Consider the following 27,131-nt stretch of genomic DNA (forward strand, 5'->3'; position numbering starts at 1 on the left):
TTGGTGTCATCTGCAAATTTGATCAGGATGCCCTTGAGTCCATCATCCAAGTCATTGATAAAGATGTTGAAAAAGACCGGGCCCAAGACAGAACCCTGTGGCACCCCACTAGTCACTCTTCTCCAGGATGAAGAGGAACCATTGATGAGCACCCTTTAGGTTCGGTCAGTCAGCCAGTTACAAATCCACTGAGTGGTAGCATAGTCAAGTCCGCATTTTACCAGCTTCTTTACAAGAATATCATGGGGCACCTTGTCAAATGCCTTGCTGAAATCAAGGTAGACTACATCCACTGCGTTCCCTTCATCTACCAGGCTTGTAATTCTGTCAAAAAACAAGATCAGGTTAGTCTGACATGACTTATTTTTCAGAAATCCATGCTGACTATTGGTGATCACAGTATTCCTTTCTAGGTGCTCACAGACTGTTTGCTTAATGATCTGCTCCAGAATCTTCCCTGGTATTGATGTCAGACTGACTGGGCGGTAATTATTTGGGTCCTCTCTTTTCCCCTTTTTGAAAATAGGGACAACATTTGCCCTCCTCCAGTCTGCCGGGACTTCGCCTGTTCTCCAGGAATTCTCAAAGATGAGTGCCAGTGGTTCTGAGATCATATCTGCCAGTTCTTTTAATACTCTTGGATGCAGTTCATCTGGCCCTGGAGACTTGAATACATCTAAACTAGCCAAGTATTCTTGTACTATCTCCTTAGTTATTCTGGGCTGTGTTTCCTCTGCTGAATCATTTGCTCCAAATTCTTCAGGTCGGGCATTGTTTTCTTTATCGGAGAAGACTGAGGCAAAGAAGGCATTGAGGAGTTCAGCCCTTTCTGTATCCCCTGTTTGCATTTCACCATCTTCTCCTCTGAGTGACCCCACTGTTTCTTTGTTCTTCCTTTTGCTACGAACATACCCATAAAAGCCTTTTTTGTTGCTTTTAACCTCTCTAGCAAGCCTGAGTTCATTCTGTGCTTTAGCTTTTCTGACTTTGTGTCTACACGTGCTGGCTATTTGTTTGAATTCCTCTTTGGTGGTTTCCCCCCCTTTCCATTTTTTGTACACATCCTTTTTTAATCTTAACTCAGTTAAAAGTTCTTTAGATAGCCACCCTGGCTTCTTTAGGCACCTTCCATGTTTCCGTCTCATTGGTATTGCCTGAAGTTGTGCTTTTACTATCTCCCTCTTAACAAACTCCCAGCCATCATGAACTCCCTTTCCTTTTAGTATTACTGTCCATGGGATCTCACCCAGCACTTCCCTAAGTTTTATGAAGTCGGCTTTCTTAAAGTCAAGAAATTGAGTCCTAGTATGCTTGGCTGCTCCTTTCCGCTGTATAGTAAACTTCAGAAGAGCATGATCACTCGCGCCTAATGATCCTTCCACTTCTACCCCACTAATCAGGTCATCAACATTGGTTAGGACCAGATCTAAAATGGCTGTTCCTCTTGTTGCTTCTCCCACTTTCTGGACAATGAAGTTGTCTGCAAGGCCAGTGAGGAATCTGTTTGACCTTATGCTCTTGGCTGAGTTTGACATCCAGCAAATATCCGGGTAATTGAAGTCCCCCATATCTCCCTTCCTTTTGCATGCTTGGCCATCTGTTCCAGGAAGGCATCATCTATGTCCTCCGTTTGGCTTGGGGATCTATAGTAAACTCCCACAATGAGGTCCCTGTTATTCTTCTCTCCCTTAATTTTGACCCAAATGCTCTCACTTTGGCTTTGAGGTTCTAAATCTTGGATCTCTTCACAGGTATACACATCCCTGACATATAACACCACTCCTCCTCCTTTCTTGTCTGGTCTGTTTCTCTGAAATAGATTGTATCCCTCCATTATTACATTCCAGTCGTGGGACTTATCCCACCAGGTTTCAGTGATGCCACCAGGTTTCATCTTCCTCTTTTTTTTTTTTTTAAATAATTTTTATTAATTTTCATAAACAAAAAACACACAAATAAAAACATTCATAAACAACACATGACTTCCCCATGCCTCCCCTTCACTGCACCCTTGTTTCAAAATTTTTTAGCAATCCTTCATTCCATTTCTATATTTAATTTCGCTCAAGATTCTCTTGACTTAAATATTTACAGCTATAATTCTCTGTTTCTTACCCCTTGACATTTTATCAGTCTGAGATTTTGCAACAGTTCTTAAGATATATTTTAAATTTTTTCCAGTCCTCTTCCACTGTCTCTCTCCTCTGATCACGGATTCTGCCGGTCATCTCTGCCAGTCCCATAAATTCAGTCACCTTCGTCTGCCATTCTTCCAGAGTAGGTAATTCTTGCATCTTCCAATACTTTGCCAGGAGAATTCTTGCTGCTGTAGTTGCATACATGAAAAAGGTCCTATCTTTCTTTGGTACCAATTGGCCGACCATGCCCAAGAGGAAAGCCTCCGGTTTCTTTACAAATGTCCACTTAAGGATTTTCTTAATTTCATTATAGATCATTTCCCAGTAGGCTTTAACCCTTGGGCAGGTCCACCAAAGATGATAGAAAGTTCCTTCACATTCGTTACATTTCCAGCATTTATTATTGGGCAAATGGTATATCTTTGCAAGCTTGACTGGAGTCATGTACCACCTATAGATCATTTTCATTATGTTTTCTTTCAAGGCACTACATGCCGTAAATTTAAGGCCTGTGGTCCATAACTGTTCCCAGTCAGCGAACAAAATATCATGACCTAAGTCTTGTGCCCATTTGATCATAGCTGATTTAACCGTTTCATCCTGTGTATTCCATTTCAGCAACAAATTATACATTTTAGACAGATTCTTAGTATTGGTCTCTAACAATTCTGTTTCCAGTTTTGACCTCTCCTTCTGAAATCCTAGTTTCCTGTCCTAGTTTCATCTTCCTCAGACGGAAGATGCTGAAGGGTGGCAATGAGGTGTTGGAGGACAGTGCTACTGCCCTCAGCCAGATTGTTGCCATAGCTTAGTAGAAGAACATGTGTCTTGAATGCAGAAGGTCCCAGCTTTAATCTCTGCATTTCCTGGGGAAGAAACCCTGGAGAGCTGCTGTAAGTCAGTGTAGGCAATGGACCAATGGGTCCCAGTTGGTACAAGGCAACTTCTGATGCTCCTAGTCTCGACTTGGGCCTCTCATTCTCCATCTTCAGACTCTGACCAGATGCAGACACAAAGGGCTATACCACCAGCCTATTGTTCCTCCACCCATCCACATTGTTTACCACTTAGACTGATGAATTGTTCTGTGGAACTCAAAAGCCAGACACTATTTAGTGACATTTTGGTTTGCCTAAGAAATGGGTTGCCCCAAGGTAGATGTTCTTATAGGCCAGAACAGTTACCTTTGCTTTTTTCTTTCTTTCTTTTTTAATCACACGCAGACTGAATTTCTCACTGAGAACTGGTGAGGCATCTAATAAACATGACGAGACTGGAAGGAAAGAGTGGCAGGGAAAGCAAGTATATGCTGAAGACATTTGGGGGGAACTCCTGTTGTGTACATCTGATCCTCACTAGCAAAACAATGCCCTCACTGACCACAATGCTACCTTGGTAGTCTGAAGGGCTGCCTGGAAAGATGCTCAGATCTGCATCACTGGTCAAAGTCGCAAAACAGGCAGCTGCACAAAGACCTATCCAATGCAATGATCTTTCCCCCTCTTTGCTTCCCAATGTTCAGTCTGTGCTCTAAAGGCTTCAGACCAGGAACATGGGAACCTTTGTCCTCTGCTGTTCCACCCTTCCTTAAAAAGGAAGGTTTTGCTGTTCATGAACTGAACTAGCTTCTTCCCTTTAGTTAAAGCCATACATGATTCCATCTGGACAAACAGCACTTAGCATTGATATTTCAGGTGTTCACTACACCTACCTCAAGGACTGCCTCTTCCTATATGAACCTACCCGGCCCGTGAGACCATCTTCTGAGGCCCTCCTTCGTGTGTCTCCTCCTCAAGAGGTCTGGAGGGTTGTAACATGAAAACGGGCCTTGTCTGCAGTGGCTCCCCATCTGTGGAATGCTCTCCCCAGGGAAGTTTGCCTGGCACCTTCATTGTACACCTTTAGGCACCAGGCAAAAACATTCCTCTTTAACCAGGCCTTCCATTTTAATCCAACACCCTTTTAGAATATGGCTTTTGGGGGGGTTATTGGGTTACTGCTTTGGGTTTGATTTTATATGTTGTGGTCTTGTAGTGAAATACCCTGAGACCGCTGGGTATAGGGCAGTGTGTAAGTTGAATTAACAACAACAACAACAACAACAACAACAAATAATACAATGCCTATATTCACCTTGGTTTTCTGCTATGTGAGCGAACTTTTCTGGGTTCAGGCAAAATGCCAAGCTCATGTGGTCTCTTTTCCCCTCCTGCATGGCCAGCAGGAAGATTTCTGCAAGGTTTTGTTTCTCTTTCAAAGAATTCTGGCTTTAACATTACATATAAACCAGGAGTCATGGAGTACAAGAAACTATGGTTAATTAGGAAGCCAGCTTCATAACCTAGAGTTTGAAGTTCACTTGCTTAGCAACTAACCATCATTTATTGTACAACATATCACCTGAGTTGCATGTACCACTAAGCCAAGATTCCTTGAAAGCAAAATTGGAAATCCTTCCCCCACCTGCAAGGGAGGAAAAGAGTTAGGAGGGTGCATGATCCTGACACTTTGCTGGGGCTCATGGAGGTTTTTCAAGGAGGGTCTCACCATGGTTTTATGTTATGTGTGAGCAGGTAAAAAGGAAATGCAATTTACCAGCATTTGATTAAGGACAGCATTAGAGACATAATAAAAGACAAATGCCTTGCCAAAAGCACAGGAAGAAACATCACAGCATAAGCATCCCGTTTAGGCACGATGTGGTATTCATTTACCATTTCTTCCCATTGATTTCATGCTGTTGAACCGTATAGCCAAAATATGCTTCTTTAGAGCCTGGAATAATTCGTGGCCTCTTCGTGTCAATGTTGAAGGCATCGCAGAATCCTGAGACAAACAAATATGAACAGAATTAAGTTGTGCAGCAAAGGGAACACAATGCCCGTTTTACATTCAAAAAATAAATAAAATGATATTTTTTTTAAGGCTGCAAGTGTGAATTTAATACTCCTCTCCCCGAATTGCAATTTTAAAATTCATTGTTTTTTAAAAACTGGAAGTTAAGTTTTTATGCTGGAAAATGTCAGTGTAATAATTAAGGCTGAAATGTTTCATTGTTTCATCAGTTACATCAATTAAGGGTGCAATGCAGTATAAACAGAAGCGGGTTCCAAAGGAACTGGAGAGACCTTGCTTTTCTTTCTCAGTGCCTGGACTTGGAGCAGGAATCAAGTCTTTATCTGGGCCAAACCACTTAGCAAGAGGATTATGTAGGGGAAGAGACAAGGGCTACCTGGCTGTGTTTATCTTCTGAATGGAGTTTCTGCCATTTCTCCCCTTCTGCACATATTGTATTTCTGGACAGTGGTGATAAATAAAAGAATAACTCTTGCAGTTTGGAACAGAAGGACCGTGATCATATTTTTGGGCTAAGTTTCCTGCTATAAATCCAGGGTGGAATTTTCATGTGACAGAAGATAAAGTTCTTTCTCATTTCATCAACAAAATTTATTATTTTTTTCCTGCACAGAGCAGAGCCTGGATTGTCTTCTGAGAATCTCAAAAATCTGGTGTTTACCTCTTACCATTATTATGTTGATGAGGCAATATTAACATTATTGAATGATAAGGGTGCTTGGTTTCTGAATGGGAAGAATGTTGAGCTGGCAAGGAGGGAGGCCTTTTGACATGCGATTGGCACTCCTTGATCCACACAGCAACAGCTAGCATCTATTTCAACGTGTCAAAATAGAGAGCTTACATCCGATTTATTTTATATAAATATAGATTTAAAATACTTCTGTCCTGATGTCACAAGTCCCTGCATTCCACACCCCTTGCAGCTTAAAGCAGCTGCTCTTTCCTTCCTCCTCCCGCTTTTGCGGTCCCTCTATCTCCCCATCAAACTATCATGGACAAAGAAAACAGATGACCCAGCACACCACTCCCTGCCCCAGAGTTCTTTTCTCCTTCCTCAAGAGGCAGCCCCTGCCTTCTCCAGTTTTCTCTTTCTCCTTTCCACAATTCCCTTTTATAAGCAATTGGGGGTGGGTGAGGGGACACAGAGAGTCTGGAAGCTTTCAGTCTCTCATGAGACTCACTCAGGGCTTGTGTGAAGATTGGTGGGTTTTCTTGCTTTTTATTTTGCAGGTATCTTCTGCAAAAGGAGGTGTCGAGGAAGGTGGCCAAGATGACCAAGGGTATGGAAACCAAGCCTTATGAGGAATGGTTGAAGGAGTTGGGTATGTTTAGTCCAGAGAAGACAAGACTGAGAGGGGATATGATAGCCATCTTCAAAAACCCAAAGGGCTGTCCCACGGAAGATGGAGCCAGCTTGTTTTTTTGTACTGCTCCAGAGAGTAGTACCCAAACCAATGGACTCAACTGACAAGAAAGGAGATTCTGACTCAACTTTAGGAAGAGCTTTCTGATTGTAAGAGCTGCTCAACAGTGGAATTGACAACCTCAAAAGCAGGTGGACTTTCCTTCATTGGAAGGTTTCCAGCAGAGGTTTGTGGGCATCTGTCAGGGATTTAGTTGTTATTTCTGTATTTAATGGGGTTAGACTAGATGATACTTGGTCCCTTCCAACTTTACAGTTCTCTAATTCTATGTTACTGATACAGTGATTTTGCATTAGTGATGGGCTTATACTGGACCATCCACACACCATTCTGCTTTATTAGTTGTCTGGCAATGCTTCCCCAAAGTTACCACACTACCATCTGCAGGGGGGGGGGAGGAATTCTTGCACTACAGTGCAACAAAACAAAAATTGCAAACCCAAAATACTTGTGCTATAAAAAGTGACAGAATTTGAGCAGGAAGCTACAGAACACAAGCCAGATGGAAATGTGGCAGCGTGTTCACTCCAAAACATTTGCGGCATACGCAGTATTGAAAATGGGAGAGTGTATGACCCCCCCTGATAAAATCATGAGCACAAATCATCATGAATGCACAATCAAAAGAATTAAAACAGCCTCTAGCTGTGCTGGTTAGGACTGATAGGACTTGTAAACCAAAATATATCAAGGGCACCCAGAAGGCTGTTCCACAATATACACTGTGTGGCAACTCTTTTTGCTAACAAAAATGCAGCTTCAGAGGGTACTAAAAGTGGAAAGCAGGTGGAGGAAAAGGTCTTCTTAACCCTCATGTTGTTTTTCTGCTGAAAATGCCCCTAGCTGCCTTCACTTCCCCACACCACACCCCATGGGAAAGACCAGTGTCATTGTGCCTTAAGGTTGCGCAAGTTTCTTGCACAATTTTTTTTAACAACCATAATAGTTATGTGCTCCTATTGAATAGTCAAAGTGCCTCAGACATAGTTTAGTAATCGTTACAAGAATGCTTTAAAATAGTCAAGTATCATCATCATCATAATCATCATCATCATCATCACACATGCTTCAAAACTTCTTGGAGCTGAAGCCCTGATGAGGTTTGACCTGCTTGACTCACATAGGAGTAAAGAAAGATGACTTATGCCAGGTCAGACAATTGGTCAAATACAAATACAAATACCTTTATTGGCATTACGAGTTAAAACATTTCAAAACACTAGGATAAATTTAAAAGGGCCAGGAGTGAAGTTGTCGAGGATCACAAGGTACTAGATTGTTCTGCTTCAGGCAATTGGTCCATCAAGCGCAGTGCTTTCTACACTGATTGGCAGCAGCTCCCCAGTGCTTCAGGCAAGGGACATTCCCAGGTCCCAGCTTCCCACGGAGATGCCATCAGGGATTTGAACTTGGAACCATCTGCATGCAAAGCAGATGTTCTGTCACTGAGCTCTGGCCCTTCGACTCACAGTGCTCCCCACTTCACCATTCCAGCTTTTGTATTGTTGGGGGCTTGGAGGGGGGGGGAGGTCAGTCGGAATGATGCCTTGCACCCCTTCCAATTGTTGAGATCAGGAACTCACTGTGGGTTAGAATTTAATAGAGGATTCTATTGCTGAACTAGTAGGACAAGTTTGCCCTGAGCTGGCCACTTAAGTGTCCTCATCAGCATCCCAAAAGAATGAGCTAGGTTGCAAGAGCTACAACTAAGGGATGGTGCCCTCCAGGCTAAAGGGTGGGCATTTCTTCCACCCCCTCACCTAGTTGGTAGGTAGGAGAACAAGAGTCAGAGAGTTGTGTGTGAGCTGAGCTGAAAGCAGGAGACAGAAAGGCATGCTTGCTTTGTGCTGGATCCAAAGCTGTGACAAAAAGAGAAGCAAGATCTGTTGCTTTGAGCTTCTCTATCCTATGCTCAGGTTGTAAAGGTAAAGGTAAAGGGACCCCTGACCATTAGGTCCAGTCATGACTGGCTCTGGAGTTGCGGCGCTCATCTTGCACAACTTCTGGGTCATGTGGCCAACATGACTAAGCTGCTTCTGGTGAACCAGAGCAGCGCACGGAAACACTGTTTACCTTCCCGCCGGAGCGGTACCTATTTATCTACTTGCACTTTGATGTGCTTTTGAACTGCTAGGTTGGCAGGAGCAGGGACCGAGCAACGGGAGCTCACCCTGTCACGGGGATTCGAACCACCGACCTTCTGATCGGCAAGTCCTAGGCTCTGTGGTTTAACCCACAGTGCCACCCGTATATCCTAAAGACACCACAGTCTCCACTAACCTTCACATTCCAGGGAATCTGAACATGGGCAAGCGTCTGGGACTCCTGGATTATCTCATCGCTCAGAGATTGGAGTGACATATAACAGTATGATTTAGGAGAAACCAGAAATATTGCCCTTTCTTCTTCTTCACCGCCCCCTGGAATGATCTTTAAGCAGCCAGCAATGAATGAGGAGATTCAAAAGAATGTTTGTTGCCATATCTAATTGCTGTCTTATAATATAGTGGAAATATAAGAGAGACCAAGGCAACGTCTGGTCTTTGTCAAAACAGAAAGGATTTGGCCCAGAGAAGAGAAGGGATAAAACTTGAGTTGAATTCACAGCCATCATTTGGACATGAGGATTGATGGGTGTTTTTCCTCACTCGGACTTTCGGAAAACCCTCATAGCATATTTTGGCTGGGGATACCTGGCAATAAGGCAAGGAAACCACCCTCTTCCTTGCAAGGTGACCCTCCTACCCTCTCCAGGTGGCCAGTTGCCTGCCCCCTCCAGAGGAAGGGCTATAGCTCAATGGGAGATGCAGAACGTCACAGGTCCACTCTCCAGCAGCATCTTCAGGGAAAGATTCGCTGCCTGACACCCTGGTGAGCCACTGTCAATCTATGCGGACAATACTGAGCTAGATTGGACCAACAGTCCATACAAAGCAGCTTCTGAGCACCTAGGATTAACCTTTCCTTTAAGTATTGAATATGCCCCAATGGGAAGCCCACAAAACAGGGCACGGGTGCAACAGCACTCTTTGCCCTTGCAAATTCCAGCAGCAAGTATTCCAGAGTTATACTGCCTGCAACTCCGAAGGCAGTACAAAACCACTCAGGTTAGTAGCCACGGATAGATCTACCCCCCTCCATGATTTTTTGCTTTTGCAAACCATCCAGTTCACGTTTTGTATAGCCATCCAACACTCATGTGGTTCTTCCTTGGGGAGGTTCTCAATTTCTTGTTCTCCATCCAGAGCAACTTTTGTTAAAAGCATTAAATGCGCCGGTGTGCAAATTCTTCATGCCAAAGAAACAAATGCTTTTGCTTTTAAAAGAGTGTGTGTGTTTGACAAGGAGGACGGCTTTGAATTGTCCAGATGACTAATGGCTGTGCTTTATCTTTGGCCATGAGAGAACTTATAACCCACACTAGGAATCAGGGCTTGTTCCAGGGTTTAGGGGCGGGGCTCCTGACAACACCTTCTGGTGCGCTCCCTCTCCCTTCCAAAGTGATGGTGAGAAGGAGCAACACCTCCTCTGCCTGCTCATACCATTGCTCCATTCCTCTGGATGACAGGAGGATGGCTCCAACAAACCAAGGCATCATCCTACCTTCAAGGGAAAGGCCAAAGGTGCGAAGGGAGTCAGTGTGACCTAGTTAGAATGCCAGACTAGGAACTGGGAGACACCAGAGTTCGAATCCCACATGCAGCCATGAAGAAGCTCACTGCATGACCTTGGGCCAGTCGCTGCCTCTCAGCCCAGCCTACTGCAGAGGGTTGTTGTGTAGATCAATTCAGGAGGGGAAGAACCACTTATGCCACCTTGAGCTCCTTGGAGGAAATAGTGGGATATAATGCCTTGTAAGAAGGAGTAATTGCTGGTGGCCAGTTGATACGTCACAGAAGGGCTGGGCGCCTGGAGGTGAGGCAAATCAAGCTCAGGGCAGGCAGCAAGGAGCAAATGGCAAGGAGCCATCCCTAAGACTGAGGTTTTATAGGGCCAGGTGGAATCCTATTGGCCCCTTGTGTCACCTGACTGCTGATAAGATGGCTGCTGCACTGCTGCCTTCCACCTGCAGCACTGGTAGTGGCACTCAAATACAGCCGAGAATAGACCGGCGCCCTCTCCTGGCAAGCTGCCGCAATGAAGCCACCTTCCCAGCCAGAATCTCCACTTCTTTTGGCACTCAATGGGGTGCCTGGTCCTCCAGTGGTAGAAAGCATCTCCCATAAATGCAGAAGGTCCCAGCTTCAATCCCATGAGCATCTCTGCGTAGGGCTGGGAAAGATTCCCTGCTTGAAACCCCAGAGCTGCTGCCAGTCAGTGTAGACAATACTGGGCTAGATGAACCAATGGGTCTGACTCAGCATAAGGCAGCTTCCTGTGTTTCACTCTCCAGAACGAATCACACATTTACAGGAATCTTAAGGATGTACATTCACCCAAAACAGGCCATTCAGACTTGAAATTTATGGCTTGCGATCATCAGGATTTCAACCCACTCACTTCCATATGTGAAGCTAAAAATACTGCGTAACTTTGGGTTACTCTGCCCACCTCTCTCTGTTCCCATTTTTTTTAGAGCTCCCTTTTTCTTTTCTTTTTTTCCTTGTTAAATTCTGGACGGTTCTGTGGGGAGTGCCTAGAATTAACAGAGTGAGCAAGTATGCTTATGAAAAAGAGAACGTTTCCTTCCTAGCATCTACGTAATGGTTGGAACTTAAGTATTTATTAACAAGTCACTATAGCAACTCCTTTAAGAAGAGGAGATCTATCCCGCTACTGAGGAACCACATAAATTGTAGAAAGTGACATGCACAATTATGGACAATGAATCCGTACATCAGCAGTTTTAAAAGTTCAAATTGGGCCGAGCAAGCCAGTGGAAATTCTGTAGGGATTAATTTATGCTGACATATTGGTCTGATTTGTTTATAATAAACGTCAATGTCTAGCCCTGAATTGGGGTTGTTTCTGAACAGTCTTGGAATAGTAAAGCTAATATGTGTGACTACTGGGGGTCTAAAGGTTGTTGTTGTTGTTGTTGTTGTTGTTGTTGTTAAGTTATATTTTAACATACATGGTAAATATCATTAATCAGATAGGAAGTACATTAAATATTATCACCAGAAGAAAACTCTTAAGAAAACGGAGAGAAGTATTAAATAGTGACATTAATTCAAATGGTTAAATTAGCCTGCCCAAATATAATAAAGGTTGCAATATTAGGGTCTCAGGTAGGGTATAACTGGGGCCACAGAATTTTGCAGGTATCTTTCTCTGGGCAGAGAAGTAGGTGTGGAACATAAAAAGCTGCCTTCTAGCAGGTCATTGGTCCATATTGCTCAGGATTGTCTACATTGATTGGCTGTGGCTCCAGTCTTACCTGGAGATGCTGGGATTTGAACTTAGGACTAGCTGCATGCAAAAGAGATGCTCTTCTACTAAGCTACCACGTTTCCCTTAACACACATGAACACAGGGAGCTGCAGCCAGAATATTGGCCCATCCATTGTCTGCACTGGTTGGCTATTGCTCTCCAGTGTTTCAAAGGGAGAATCCTTCCCAGCCCTGCTTGGAGATCAAATATCTGCTGGAAAAGGCTGGGGCAGAACCACTCAGCGATGGTTGCTCTAGTCTAGCTACTGGGACAGAGCTGCAGCACCTATGTAAGGTTCAGCCTGCCTGCTGCTGAAGCAACACCTGAGCCCTGCTCCCAGGCAATATTCATCTTGAGCCCTGCACGGAGCTGTCCAGGGTACCTTTGCCCCACCCTGCCTCTACTGAGGTCAGTGCTCACATCAGAACACCTGGGGCCCTAGCAGGCCATGACAGGAAGCCTCCAGCTGCCCACCATTTTTAATTAAAAACATTTCTGATGCCAGGGCAAGAGTGACAGCCAGCTCATGCTATCAGTTACCTCTTCTGGGGTCGTGGGGTCAATAAGAGTAGCAAGAGGGTGGGTTGAGGGGGATTGGCCCACCCCTTCAGTCCTCCAGAATCCTCATTGGCCCCACAACCCCAGAGATGGGGCCTGACTGCTGGTCTCACTGTTTAAATTAAAATGGCCAGTAGTTGGACCATTGGCACAGCTAGCTGGTGTTGCATCTGTGGGCAGTGAGACTTTCCCTCAACACCTTGCCTGCCTGGTTAACACTTATTCATCCAGCTAGTCAACCAGGGAGGAAAAAAGTATTGGTGCCACAATTTAAAAACAAAGGTTTTTTAAAAGCCAGGCTGTGACAGCAGAGAAGCAGAGAAGTGGGACCCCAGAAAGCAAAATGCTCCTCAAAATTGGCAATTCCTCAGAGTATAACTAAAGGACCCAACAGTACCTTTCATGCCAGTGGTTGCAAATTTTGGGGGGATGGCACTGCCCTCTTGGTTCCAAAAACTCATCCCCTACCCTATTGAAAAGCACTGTTCAGAATCACAGTTTGCATGACCAACTAAGGACGATAATAGCACAATAAAATTCAAAGCAGTAACAGTTAATGGCACATCTGGATAGCTCAGCTGGTTACAGCGTGGTGCTGATAATGCCAAGGTTGCAGGTTCGATCATTTTGGTGCGAGGTGAGGATATATATAGCAAGAGTAATAAAAAGAAATTGTTATTTAGGGGATTTGAATTTAATTCTAAATTATATACCGGAAACGTAGAAGATTACAAGGGGTCCAAAAAAAATGGATGTACCGTGCCATATTAGAAGCAAAAAAACTTGTTTTAATCAATTGGAAGAGCCGCAAAAAGATCCCATTGAGCACATGGATTGACAATATGGACAGACCAGTTACATATGAACGAATTGCATATGACGCAAATTAAGAATGGATAAATATGAAGAAATCTGGAAGGAATACTTAAGCGATAAGGCGGAAAGTGGTGGGAAGTAGGGGGAGGAGAGGTCGCAAAATATTGTTAAAAAGGTGTAGTTATAGGTGTATCAGTACTCAAATCTGAATAGTTAAATTGTGTTATTAGTGTTATTGTGGTTTTTGTTGTATGTGTTTTTTGTGGTTGCTGTTTGTATTGAAAAAAAATGATTAAATAAATAATAATAAAAAAGGTTGCAGGTTCGAACCCCATATGGGACAGCTGCATAGTCCTGCGTTGCAGGGGGTTGGACTAGATGATCCTCAGGGTCCCTTCCAACTCTACTATTCTACTATTCTACGATTTATACTCCCTTCTGGTGCTTTCCAGAATAACTGGTATTCTGAAGCATTACTGCCTCCAACTACTAGTATCCACTGACAACCTTATCTTCCTCTATGAATCTGTCTCATCCTCTTTCAAAGCAATCTAAGTTGGTGGCCATCACTGCCTCCTGTGGGAGGGAGTTCTGTAGTTTAACTATGCACTGGGTGAAGAAGGACTTCCTTTTATCTGCGTTGATGCAACAACAGTAGAATCCCAAAAAAACCACACATCCACCCATTTTTCAGGGCAGTAAAATTGTATGCATGTGGGGTGGGTTCATTGAATTTGCTCTGGAGGGAGGCAAAACTATCAAACGGTTTTGGAATAGCAGGAAAACGATAAATTCTCAAGAAAAATATCTTCCAATACTGAATGAAATTCTGTTGGTAGTTTATGCTCGCAGCTGCAAGAAGCCGTGGGCTAAGAGACAAGGACTACAGGAGCCATAGCTTTAGTCACAGGCAGAGAACTTGAGATGGGTGGTGGTGGCATTTTACAGAATATTCTCTGGGATTCCTGAAATTCTCCAACAGTTTGCAGAGATCCCTCCGAAAGAAAATATTCAAGCACTGCTAAGAGAAACACTTTCCTGAGATATTTCAGCCCAGGCTGGGATGAAGCCTCTCTTACTTCCTCCACATCCCTCCACAAAACCACCTTTTCCATTAAGCCTTTGGCACAACCCCAGAGGTCCCAGGCCTGGCTGCAACTAAGCTTATAACTAAATTAAAGAATGTGGAACTGAAACAGCCACATTGCATTTCTCTGTATAGCCGTGGCCTTCATTTCCTTCCCTTTCCTCAGTTCTTTCTCCCATGCCAAACTCTGGAGTGTAAACGCCTGTGGGGCAGGGACCTGACCTCTTGCTCTCTGTAGATCACTGAGCACACTGTTAAAAGGCAAAGGGTAAAGGGACCCCTGACCATTAGGTCCAGTCGTGACCGACTCTGGGGTTGTGGCGCTCATCTTGCTTTATTGGCCGAGGAAGCCGGCATACAGCTTCCGGGTCATGTGGCCAGCATGACTAAGCTGCTTCTGGTGAACCAGAGCAGAACATGAAAACGCCGTTTACCTTCCCGCCAGAGCAGTACCTATTTATCTACTTGCACTTTGACGTGCTTTCGAACTGCTAGGTTGGCAGGAGCAGGGACCGAGCAACGGGAGCTCACCCCGTCATAGGGATTCGAACCGCTGACCTTCTGATCGGCAAGTCCTAGGCTCTGTGGTTTAACCCACAGCGCCACCCGCGTCCCGAGCACACTGTTGGCACTATGTAAATAAACAGCAGGAGCAACCTAAGAAGAGCCTGCTGGATCAGGCCAATGGCCCATCTTGTCCAGCATCCTATTCTCACAGTGACCAACCCACTGGACCAATGGGAAACTCACTAGCAGGACCCGACCACAAGAGCACTCCCCCTGTCAACAGTTTCCAGCAACTGGTATTCAAAAGCATAACTATCTTTGAATGTAGAGGCAGAGCGTAGCCATCATGGCTAATAGCTACCATTGCTGGACTGTAGCCACTGAGCACCACTGTGACAAGAACAATATACATTGCTGGACTATAGCTGCCTTCATCCCTGCTCATTCGCCATGCAGGATGGGGTTGGATGGATTTGGAGTCTATACCTGTCCTAAATTAGCATGACATTCTGGAACTATGTCCCCCAGGTGGCCAAAGACTGATCTAAGTACAGTGGTACCTCAGGTTAAGAACTTAATTCATTCCGGAGGTCCATTCTTAACCTGAAACTGTTCTTAACCTGAAGCACCACTTTAGCTAATGGGGCCTCCCGCTGCCGCCGCGCTGCCGGAACACAATTTCTGTTCTCATCCTGAAGCAAAGTTCTTAACCCGAGGTAATATTTCTGGGTTAGCGGAGTCTGTAACCTGAAGCGTATGTAACCTGAAGCGTATGTAACCTGAGGTACCACTGTAACTGCAGGAACAAAATGTCTCCAGCTAGGAGCATTTGGACACAAATTATCCTGGGTAGCAGTGTTGAGTGAGAGCGGAAGCAGAAGGCAGGACCAGATGATATCCCTGGAGTCAAGACCAAAACCAGACATACACCATAGGACAGGCTGACCAAGCTCTCAAGATGGGCACCACTGAGACAGGAAGTATTCACTCCTTCCTCCCTTAGAGGAACCAATAGCTAGCCTGATGGGCAGAGCCAGACCAAAACCCAGATGGTTCTTCTCTGAAAAGGCTGCAGTTTGGCACTTCACCACTTGGGGCAGTGGCAACAGCTCCTGACAGGTGGTTCCGATAACAACGGAAGTGTGGAATCAAAAGGGACCACTCCCAGCCTACTGGTAGGACAGTACCCCATGTAGCTCAAGCCCCAGGCAAATCTCCACCTATCCTTCAGATTCAACTTTTTACTAGGCTTCCGTAAGAATAGAAGGAGAGCTTGCTGGGAAACCCGTAAGCACAAGAGCCCTCCCTGCTCCTGTAGTTGTTGGCAACTGGTATTCAGAAGCATTGCTGCCTCTGAATGTGAAGGAAGAGAATGGCCATCATGCCTTGTAGCCACTGACAGCCCTTTCCTCTATGAATTTGTCCAGTCCTCTTTTATAAAGCCATCTATGCTGGTGAGCAGCACTGCCTCCTATGGGAACGAGTTCCATGGTACTGCAACATTAATAGCAAGGAGACAACTTGCAGCCTTACAGCTGATTCCCTTTAAATGCAGGAGGAAAACACAAAACTTCAACTTTCCTGTCTAGTTAGTATTGTTGCCTGCCACTGGGGTGTAATGCACAGGGCAACCTCTCCAAAGAGCACAGCGAGAGTCATGACCGAATCAAGTGCCACCCCTGGAAGAAAAAGGCTAGCTGGTCGCTGCGTGCAGCTGGGTTGCGGCAGGCACAACACAGCAACGTGTCCACGTGGAAAAGCGCAATACCAGCTCTCTCCATCAGCCACACTTTGTCTTGCTGTGGCTGCCTTCAGGTCTTGCCAGTTTTGTTCAATTTGGGAGAAAGGTACATATTTACATTTGAAACATTCCCAGAAATAGTAATGGACTGGAACCCCTCCTAAAGCCCCAGGGTTGTTCCAGAGCCACAGTTCCACTCACAAGCCGGAAAAGTTTCTCTTTTGTTTGAAAATCTCACAGCAGAGCACCCTCCCTCCGTCCCCTCCCTTTGCTTCTGAGCTGGAACTGGGCACAGAACGATGTCAAACATAACTGAAGCAAACACGTCTCCCCTTCCATCAGCTCAGCCCCCTCCATACATAACAGAGTTTTTAAGTTTGCAGGAATGCAGCCAGCAAAAAGGCAAAATTTCACTCTCTCCCTTCTCTGCTGTAACTCAACACGCACGCCAGCAGCCACGCATCAAACCATATGTGGGGGCCAGGCTGCATCTTCTAAAATAAATAAAAGGACTGAGCACCTAAACATAATAACGGGTACCATCAAGGACTGAGCACCTAAACATAATAACGGGTACCATCAAGTCGTTAACTGGACTGCAAAAGTTTTCAGCAAAGAAAGACTCTCTGAAAGTTGAAAAAGCAAAACAAAGTTACTTCATTTTGCTGCTGGGGGGGGGGGGAGCTTAAAAAGGAAGCAGACTGAAACATTCAAAACTGGGTCTAGGTGCCAAAATCTTAATGTACTTGAGATGCAAAGAACTTCTCGACTTCCTCCCTCTGAAACTTTGCAAGAATTTATACCCTTTGCATTTTAAAAGTGGAGGAGACACAGACCGCTCCATCATTACATGCTTTGGAGGCAAATCTCTCAGTTGCTGCATAAATAATAATGATAATAATGAAAATTTGGCAACTGTGTCTTCTTGCTGACCTAAGCACTTTCTTTCTCCTAAATTGCGTTTCTCACCCGCCACAGTGCACTGCTATGCTCCTGTATGAGATTCAGCACCACACACAGCCTGCCTTACCTGATAGGAGGCCGATAGCCCAGGCTACCACCAGCTCTCTGTAGAAGTCCATGTGGGTGGCGGAAGTTTCTGGTGGTACCCGATCCAAACCATCCGCTTGAGACGCCAAGGCAGTGTGGCAGCTCCACTCTGAGGGGGGAACAGCTTTCTGCTTATCCCACAAGCCGTTCTTTGCTCCCTGACAGAAGCAGCTCTTGAGAAGGAAGTGGGAGGGAATAAATGGTAGGAGGTGCAGGGGGAGAGGAGTGGAGAAAGGACCAGGCGAGAAGCAGATTCCCAACACCCTGGAGGGGCCACCCTGGGAGCTGCTGGGATTTCCCTTGGCTGCAGAGACTTGCAAGAACTTTAGGAGAGAAAAGGAAAGAATCCGAAGCAACTTCACTCAGTGGGGCTTTTGATTGCAACTGCAAACAGAACAGTCTAAGTCTGCAGTATCCACAATTTATGCATGCTGTTGAGTTTGAGGGTGTTTCTAAGGGGGGTGGGAACAAGGTATACAATTCTGACTTTTGCAAATTCCTATTGATTTTCAAATGAGGTGGAAGGGGAATTTTATAAATGGGGGGGGGGTGTCCTTCAAATTTAAAAACCTGAAAAGGGTCGCATTCAAAATTCCAGATTTATTCTTTTTTTAAAAATGTGTTCAGAAATGTCAGCTCTGTTTGGGGGAATTCATTTTTTCCCCTTTACTGCATTTGCATCTCGCCTTGTCTCTCTCCAAAGAGCTCAAATTAGCGTGCATGGCTCTCCACATCCTCATTTAAACCTCACAACAACCCAGTGAGGTAGGTTAGGCTGAGAGGCAGTGACTGCCTTTCAGAAGGCAGCAGCTTCAGCATCAAATTGTGGTGGAATGCATCATTCCAGAAAGGGCAAAAAAATGGATGCATCATTTCAAAATATGGTGTCTACCCCAGGAAATTGGAGCGTGTGTGAAAAAAATTGGGGTTGTGTCATAAGAAAATCCTGCTGGATCAGACCAGGGGCCCATCTAGTCTAGCAGCCTATTCTCATGGTAGCTGACCAGATGCCCTGAAGGGAAACCTACAAGCAGGATTCAAGCACAAGAGAACACAAGATAGCCAGCATGGTGTAGTGGTTAAGAGCGGTAGTCTCGTAATCTGGGGAACCGGGTTCGCTTCCCCGCTCCTCCACATGCAGCTGCTGGGTGACCTTGGGCTAGTCACACTTCTCTCTGAAGTCTCTCAGCCCCACTCACCTCACAGAGTGTTTGTTGTGGGGGAGGAAGGGAAAGGAGAATGTTAGCTGCTTTGAGACTCCTTCGGGTAGTGATAAAGCGGGGTGTCAAATCCAAACTCTTCTTCTTCTTCTTCCTCTCCTGTGGTTTCTAGCAGCAGGTATTCAGAAGCATCTACTGCCTGTGACCATAGAGGAAGAACATAACCATCATGGCTAGTAGACACTGATAGCCCTTTCCTCCATGAATGTGTCCAGTTGTTCTTTTGAAGCCATCAAAGTTGTCATCCAGTATTAGTCCCACTCAGAAAAGAGCCACTAAAATTAACCTTCATCCATAGGTGCCAACTCCCTGGGGCCCTGGCACCCACAAAATTCCCCATAAAGGGGCTGGGAACCCACAAATTTTGGTGCCAGGGCCATGCATGTTGCATGGCACCCCTGGCCCCAGGCACCCATGGTTGCGGGGTCAAGTTGGCACTCCTGTCTGAATCTATTCATTTTAATGGGCCTACTCTGAGTAGGATTCAGTTGGCCACAGTTTTAATGCTCTCATGTTGCGGGTGCCCATTCTGTGCTAGACTAAGGTTACCAGATTTCCCCCCCCCCAATGAGTCCGGGGACAGTTTTCAACTTCAATGGATTCTGTATGGGGACTGATTTGTAAATCCGGGGACTGTCCCCAGGAAACGGGGACGTCTGGTAACCTTATGCTAGACAGTTGGCTCATTGGGGGGAACTAGGGTTGGGGAGGGAGGGGGCTTGAGCTAGGCGCACAGTACAGGGTCACCATATCATATACTGCTAGCTCCGCTTCCAAATCCAACATGCAAAGTCAGGTCAAGACCCAGCAAGGCAAAGCCAACACAGCAGAGGGCAAGTCTGAATAAGGAATATCAGGCAAAGCAGAGGTCACATTCCAAAAAAGAAGCCAGCAAGGTGAGCAGTACCTTGGATAGCTCCAATTAACACCTAGATCAGCCATCAGCCAAGGCAGGCTTGAATGTTGTTCTAACAACCAGCAAACCCAGACTGAGCGCTAAATAGACCTTTGAACAGCTAGCCCCTAATGGGTGGGGCATCCATTTTTAAAAGGGCCCAGTCTATTTTAGAAGCTCTGGACTCTGGCAGTGGGTGGGGGGGTGTCTATTATGGCATATGAGCTGGAATCCATAACGTCTTAAGACTGAAAAGGTCCTGGCATTATGGACTCGTTTGGTGCTGTGACTTCTGAGGAGGTAGAAATGTCAAAGGCTGGTTCAGAAGAAACATTCTCCTCCAGATTGTCATGGATGCTTTAGCTGAGATTCCTGCACTGCAGGGGGTTGGACTAGATGACCCTTTGGTCCCTTCCAACTCTATGATTCTGTGATTCTGTGGCTAGATGGGCCACCAGCCGGATCCAGCAGGCTCTTCTTATGATTCTTTGTTCTTAAAGCAGATGCTGTATCTTCAGCCCCATTCACAGGGGAAGATGGGAGCTTGTCTCCCATCACTGATCTTATCAAGAACCCCCTAATAAGTGCTTGAGGAGCTTTCCCCCAGAACAGTATAGAAAGCATTGTTCTCAATGCCAGGCCCCTCCACCAGCCAATACTTTCTCCATTCTTCCTGGTGAGGAATCAGCATGCCTTCCGTTTGTAGTTCCTTCTTGGCACGTTCTTCCATGGGACAAGGCCCAGGATGCAGATCAATCAAGAGCAGCGGTAGGCAACCAAAGGCCCCTCGGCCACAAGTGGCCTATGGGGGTCGTTTAACCTGCCCATTAGCTGCCTCCAAACTGAGCCACCCACTCAGTTAGCCCCCGTGCACTGTGCTAAACAGTGTGGTGTGGGGACTCGCTTCTGTGGCACCAGAAATCATGTCTGCACATGAACAGACGCCGAAAATTGCATCTGCACAGACGTAGACACTGGACCATAAAGAAGGCTGGACCATAAATAGCTGGACCATAAAGAAGGCTGATCGCCGAAGAATTGATGCTTTTGAATTATGGTGCTGGAGGAGACTCTTGAGAGTCCCATGGACTGCAAGAAGATCAAACCTCTCCATTCTTAAGGAAATCAGCCCTGAGTGCTCACTGGAAGGACAGATCCTGAAGCTGAGGCTCCAAGACTTTGGCCACCTCATGAGAAGAGAAGACTCCCTGGAAAAGACCCTGATGTTGGGAAAGATTGAGGGCACAAGTAGAAGGGTACGACAGAGGACGAGATGGTTGGACAGTGTTCTCAAAGCTACCAGCATGAGTTTGACCAAACTGCAGGAGGCAGTGGAAGACAGGAGTGCCTGGCGTGCTCTGGTCCATGGGGTCATGAAGCGACGGACACGACTAAACAACTAAACAACAACAACAGACGCAGACACTGGAAATCATGGGTGCGCACGCTCTCTCTCACACACAATCCGGCCTATGGAGGGATCTCCGCTGGAGTGAACCAGCCCAGGCGAGGTAAACCTTGCCGACCCCTAAGCAAGAGCCATCATCTACTGAAGAATTGATCCTGTTTTTCTGTCTGACCTGCCAACTATCAATGCAATAATCAAAACCAAACCCTGGCAACAGATGTATTTCCAGGCTGGGCTGTTTTGCCAAACCTCCACAGCCCTGTCTACATTTCCTCCGTGAAATGAATATCTTTCAAACTCTTCATGGCAAATGCTGGAAATACCTTTAGCAGACCTGTTTTTGAGACAGGAGACCCGTTCCCAGTTTGGCTGAGCAACCTGCAAAGGATTCTGTTAAACATTTGTCCATACACATTCATAATACCCTCCTTTTATTTTATTTCTTTGCAGAAGCCCTACAGCTGAAAATCTGGCTCCCTTGGAAATGTCTCTACTGTGAACCTGTTCCAGTGGAAAGAAGAGAATAAGCTGTATAATATTGTTTCAGAGAATTAGCATTTGGACCCTGCCAAGATTCCTAAACAATCCACATCCATTTCTTTTTCTCTCTCTCTTTTTAGACCATCTCAAATGAGTTGGAGGATTCCTAAGAGATTGATAAATCCAGACAAATCGCAGTGTAACCCTTGACAGTCTGACGGGGCCACTTAAGGGTCTGTGTGCCAGATCTTGAGGGAACAAATGCAATTCCATTTTTCCCTCTCTCTTTTTTTTGCCAAAGTTAGTCTGATGACAAATCGGTGCCAAGAGGGAGGGGCGGGGTGGAGAGTCTTTTCTTCCAAGTTGGAGGGGGATCTAGCAAGTGGCTGGGATGTTCACATGGTCCTCATTAGCGAGGCTGGCTGCAGAGGGAGAAAAAATTAACTGCATAACTACACCGGGTGCAAATTGCATCTTGACTTCCCTGCCTTCCTCCAGCCCACAATAATGGCAAACTCTCTTTCATTTGGAAAGCTTTTCACTGTCCTGAGGCACACTCTGCTCCCTTTGATGCTTTTAGCATGTGCCCAGAGACTGGGGTTTCATGATGGGATCCCATCAAGGAATCTTGGAGCTAGAAAGGGGATGCAGGTGATGTAAGTCAGGCTGAGCTCTGCCTGGGGATTCCTCTACTCCTGAAATAATATATCTTCCAGGGCAATGCCTCACTCCGGGCTTCTCTGATCATGCCTCATAAGCAGCTTTTGAATGGCACTGAGCCTCCTCTCTGGAGAAGAGACGGCTGAGAGGTGATAGGATAGTCATCTTCTAATATCTGAAAGGTTGTCACATGGAAGATGGAGCAAGCTTGTTTTCTGTTGCTTCAGAGGGCAGGATCTGAACCAGTGGATTCAAGGGACAAGAAAGGAGATTCTGACATTAGGACCAAAGGAGATTAAAGGTAAAGGGACCCCTGACCGTTAGGTCCAGTCACAGATGACTCTGGGGTTGTGGCGCTCATCTCGCTTTACTGGCCAAAGGAGCCGGCATACAGCTTCCGGGTCATGTGGCCAGCATGACTCAGCCACTTTTGGCGAACCAGAGCAGTGCACGGAAACACCATTTACCTTCCCGCTGGAGCAGTATCTATTTATCTACTTGTATTCTGACGTGCTTTCGAACTGCTAGGTTGGCAGGAGCAGGGACTGAGCAACGGGAGCTCACCCCGTCACGGGGATTCGAAGTGCCGACCTTCTGATTGGCAAGCCCTAGGCTCTGTGGTTTAACCCACAGCGCCACCTGTGTCCCTAGGAGATTAGGACCAAACATTTTTGATGGTAAGAGCTGTTAGACAGTGGAAAGGACTACCTTAGAAGGTGGTTGGAGATTTTTCAACAGAGGTTGGGTGGCCACCTTCAGGGATTCTTTCGCTGTGGTTACTGCATTGTAGGGGATTGGACTAGATGACCCATTGGGTCACTTCCAGTTCTATAATTCTATGATTCTATGGTCTGTGGGGACTGGTCCCTATTACCACCGATAAAGCAGAAGACAGAGGTGCCACAGTAAGTGGTGCCAAAGCCAATGGCACGTGAAGTCAACTAATTCTAATGTCGCATACTGCATGCTGAGTTCTGCAAGGGCAACACAGGGTAGGAAGCTGACAGGCAGGGCCACCCTCTGGGCAGGTTGTAAGTAAAAAGCAGGCAGCTTTGAAGGCTGATTGAAGGCAAGACCCCATTTGCTCAAAATAATAATAATAATGGGACACGGGTGGCACTGTGGGTTAAACCACAGAGCCTAGGAGTTGCCAATCAGAAGGTTGGCAGTTCGAATCCCCACGACAGGGTGAGCTCCCATTGCTCGGTCCCTGCTCCTGCCAACCTAGCAGTTTGAAAGAACGTCAAAGTGCAAGTAGATAAATAGGTACCACTCTGGCAGGAAGGTAAAAGGCGTTTCTGTGCACTGCTCTGGTTCGCCAGAAGTGGCTTAGTAATGCTGACCACATGACCCAGAAGCTGTATGCCAGCTCCCTTGACCAATAAAGCGAGATGAGCGCTGCAACCCCAGTCGGCCATGACTGGACCTAATGGTCAGGGGTCCCTTTACCTTTTTAATAATAATAATAATAATTTTATTATTTATGCCACGCCCATCTGGCTGGGTTTCCCCAGCCACTATAGGCATATCCCAACAGAGGACTAAAAACAGAATAAATCTTCAAACATGAAAAACTTCCCTAAACAACTAGACTGGCTAGATGGAGTCCCAGTATCAGCAAAATGCAGAATAGTACATCTGGAACACTTTTAAATGGACCTTGGTGGCTTCCCACTTGTCCTACCTGAAGTCTTGCATTCAGTAGTGCCATGATCAGTTGTGGAGTGCAAGAGCCAATGACGACAGCTCTCGTATGCTCCCAAGGACAGTGTATGAATGCAAGTAGCTGCACTAACCTATGACTGCCACAAAATAGTGAACTGGCAACGGGTAGCATGGTGGTTGCCATGTTGGAATTTGGCTGGAGTGACCTCAAACACTTGGTATAAGCAGCCTCCAATGCTCCCATCTTTCCAGGCATTAAAATCTGCTGAGGAAGCTCTACTTCTGCCGGATACATTTAAAGCACATTTGGAACACATTCCCCGCCCCCCCCCGCCGCCCCGAATTCTGGGGACTGTAGTTTGCTAAGGGTTGCTGGGGAATTGGATCTCTGTGAGGGGCAACCTCCAATACCCAGAATTCTTAGAGGAGGGGGAGAAATGTGCATTATTTAAAGGTACAGTTGTGAACACAGGCTCCGAGGAATCCCAAAGTTTGCAAAAATTCAAAAAAAATATTTTTAGGGAAATCACTCAAGAGGGACCCTCCACTCTAAAAAGGAATAACCCGTTGTGCTCAATGTGCACAGACTTCTGGCTGATTATTGGGGAAAGTGGAAAATTGGTTGGGAGGGGGATTATAAACCACCTTGGAGGGCGGCATATCTGGCTCACTAGGAACACTCAGCACTACAGCATTTCGTTGCAAGTCCCACCTGTATAACATCAAGTGTGGATTGTACCTTGCCAGGAAAATCCGAGCCTTATAATTTCCACTGCGCACTAACACTCAAAGTCATTACAGTCTGAAGTGTGGCCCATACACTTTCAGTCTGGGGGGAAGGGGGGGAATTAAATATTCCATTAATAAAACAGGATCCGCCCCCCCTGCGCCCCCGGAAATGCTTTCCATAAAATCCTTTATGTGGATACAATGCCGCACACTGTATGGTTGTAATTATGATGGTTTTATCTTTTTCTCCCTGGAAGCATTCGGCTGAGTGGTGTTTCTGCTACTGCCATTTGTCTGTCTGGAGGAATTACCCCTTTTGTAAAGGCTATCCGCCATCCAACAGAAACTGAGACTTACATTTTGCCATTTGCCTGCTTAATCCTTGCAAAGCACCACACATGGTTAAGTCCCAAAGGCAGGCGTAAAAGCCACTGAAATCCCGAAGCCCAGGCAAACCCTCTGAGCCAGCAGCTCATAAAGTCATGCAATGTAAGGAGGAAACCTTGTTGAATGCTCAGCTGACTGTAGTAGAGAGGGAGGCAGAAAAGGCAACCTCTGCCCAAGACCCCTTGCAGAGGCTGCAAGCCACCTTCTTCTGTGACCTGGAAGCAGGGAAAACCAAAGAAAGGAGGAAGATGGCATTACCACTTTTTCTCATCTTGGCCTCTTTATTCATATTGTTGCACATCAGCCCAATCTCTGAGCGGTGACAGATCCCAGGAGTTCCAGGTGCCTACCAAAGTCTGGTTTCCCTGGAATGAAGGTCAGAGGAGACTGGGGTGTCATTAGGATAGATGGTTTTATTTACACATATATATGAGCTAAGCATAAGATAAGGGACATGGGTGGTGCTGTGGGTTAAACCACAGAGCCTAGGACTTGCCAATCAGAAGGTCGGCAGTTCGAATCCCTGCGATGGGGTGAGCTCCCGTTGCTCGGTCCCTGCTCCTGCCAACAGGATACAGGACCCCAAGAATTGGTAAGGACTCAGATCATCATCCAGGCTGACCTCCCAAATCTACAATAGAAACCACATTTCTGTGTCCCCTTTACAAGAGGCAGGCCCAGAATCAAGTCAAGAGAAAGCTTTCATTTCTAATCCATTCAGAATTTGTTCCCCTAATGTTCAACTGAAAGCTTCCATTGCAAATTGCAAGTAGAGAACCATTCACCCATTCTCCCATCTGATAGCCCAACCTTCCCCACCCAACCTTGTGCATGCCTTTCAGATGTTTTGGACTACAAGTCCCATCAGCCCCAAGCCAGATAACACAGCCAGTGGTGTGGGAGTTGTAGTCCAATACATCCTGAGGGCACCAGGTTGGGGGAGGCTGTGATAGCCCTTCAGATCTTTGAAAGGGGCTGCCATGTCTCTCCCCCACCCTGCTCTAGTCTTCCGTCTTCTCCAGGCTAAACATAGCCATATCCTTTTTGTTCTCATCTGCCTTGAAAGGTGGACATTTCCTCCTGATTGCCTTGATATATCAGGATAACGCGCGCGTCCCATTCCAAAATCCAAACCAAGGAAATGATAACATGGAAACAAAAATTGAGAAGGTGAACAAATGTTAACTTGCAACCATTAAACCAGCATTTGAACTCTTTGCACAGGAACAGTCTTGCACAAAAAGCGAATGAGTGACAGGCAACTTGGTTACCAGCTCCGACTCCAAGTTATTAGCAAGATTGCAAGATTTAGGACCTCGGACTCTCAGCAGCACCCAGATGGATTTCCTTTCTTACTCAGTTCCAGAAAACTGCCAGACAGGCATCACACTCGGTTGGATTTTCTTAAAAGAAACCGTAGGCCAGCTGGGGTTTGGGGGCTTGCTGTTTTATCAATCTAGGACCCCCTTGCCCCCACCCACGCACGCCTTCAACCAGCTTTGCAGAACGACTCAAGTTTCTGCCTTCTATCCTTTTGGGTTCTTAGTGACCCTCTTGGCATCACATGTCAAGGAAACCATGGAAGGCGCCTCTGAGATGGGATCCCTTACTCACCCCTTGGCTAGGGATGGAAGAGCTGCCTGTGAAAAGAATGGGAGATTCTGCTGAGTCCAACTCAAGGTTGCCCGTTCGAGGTAGTTCAGTGTGATGTACTAGTTAGAGTTTCAGATTAGAACCTGAGAAAAGACCCAGGTTCATTTCCCTGCTTAGGCATGAAGTCCACTGGGCGACTCTGGGCTAGTCAATGTCTCTCAGCCTAACCTACCTCATAGGGTTGTTGTGGGGGTTAAATGAGGAGGGGGAAAATATGTACACCACATTGAGCAAGGAGCAGGGAAGGAGCTACTTGTATGGTGGTGGTGATGGTTGCTGCTGCTGCTGCTGTTATATTGATGATGTATTACAGTGTTCTGTCTCTATTTTCAGTGCCAGCTCCAGGTTTTGGACAAAGTACCCTTTATGTGATTGTAAAAAGAGTCTACTACAGTGGGTCAAACTGACTGAAAAAGTCCAGCCAGGCAGATCCCCATTATTGGCTGGTAGCTCTTAATTTGCTGTCCTCAGTGGCATAGT

General features: G+C 46.0%; 1 protein-coding gene across 1 annotated transcript in view; it reads right to left on the reverse strand.

Annotated features, from left to right (window-relative positions):
- ITGA11 (integrin subunit alpha 11) overlaps positions 1-17,730 on the reverse strand; it is a 92,963-nt gene extending 75,233 nt beyond the window's left edge. Inside the window, exons 1-2 of the mRNA XM_081838755.1 lie at positions 17,535-17,730; positions 4,853-4,964 (exon numbers count right to left, since the gene is read on the reverse strand). Coding sequence (XP_081694881.1) covers positions 4,853-4,964; positions 17,535-17,586 — 164 coding nt within the window. The 5' untranslated portion in view covers positions 17,587-17,730. The remainder of the gene's footprint in view (positions 1-4,852; positions 4,965-17,534) is intronic.
- Between the last annotated feature and the right edge of the window lie 9,401 nt (positions 17,731-27,131).

This window comes from Podarcis erhardii, assembly GCF_964252035.2.
Source record: "Podarcis erhardii genome assembly, chromosome: 14".
Classification (NCBI taxonomy): domain Eukaryota; kingdom Metazoa; phylum Chordata; class Lepidosauria; order Squamata; family Lacertidae; genus Podarcis; species Podarcis erhardii.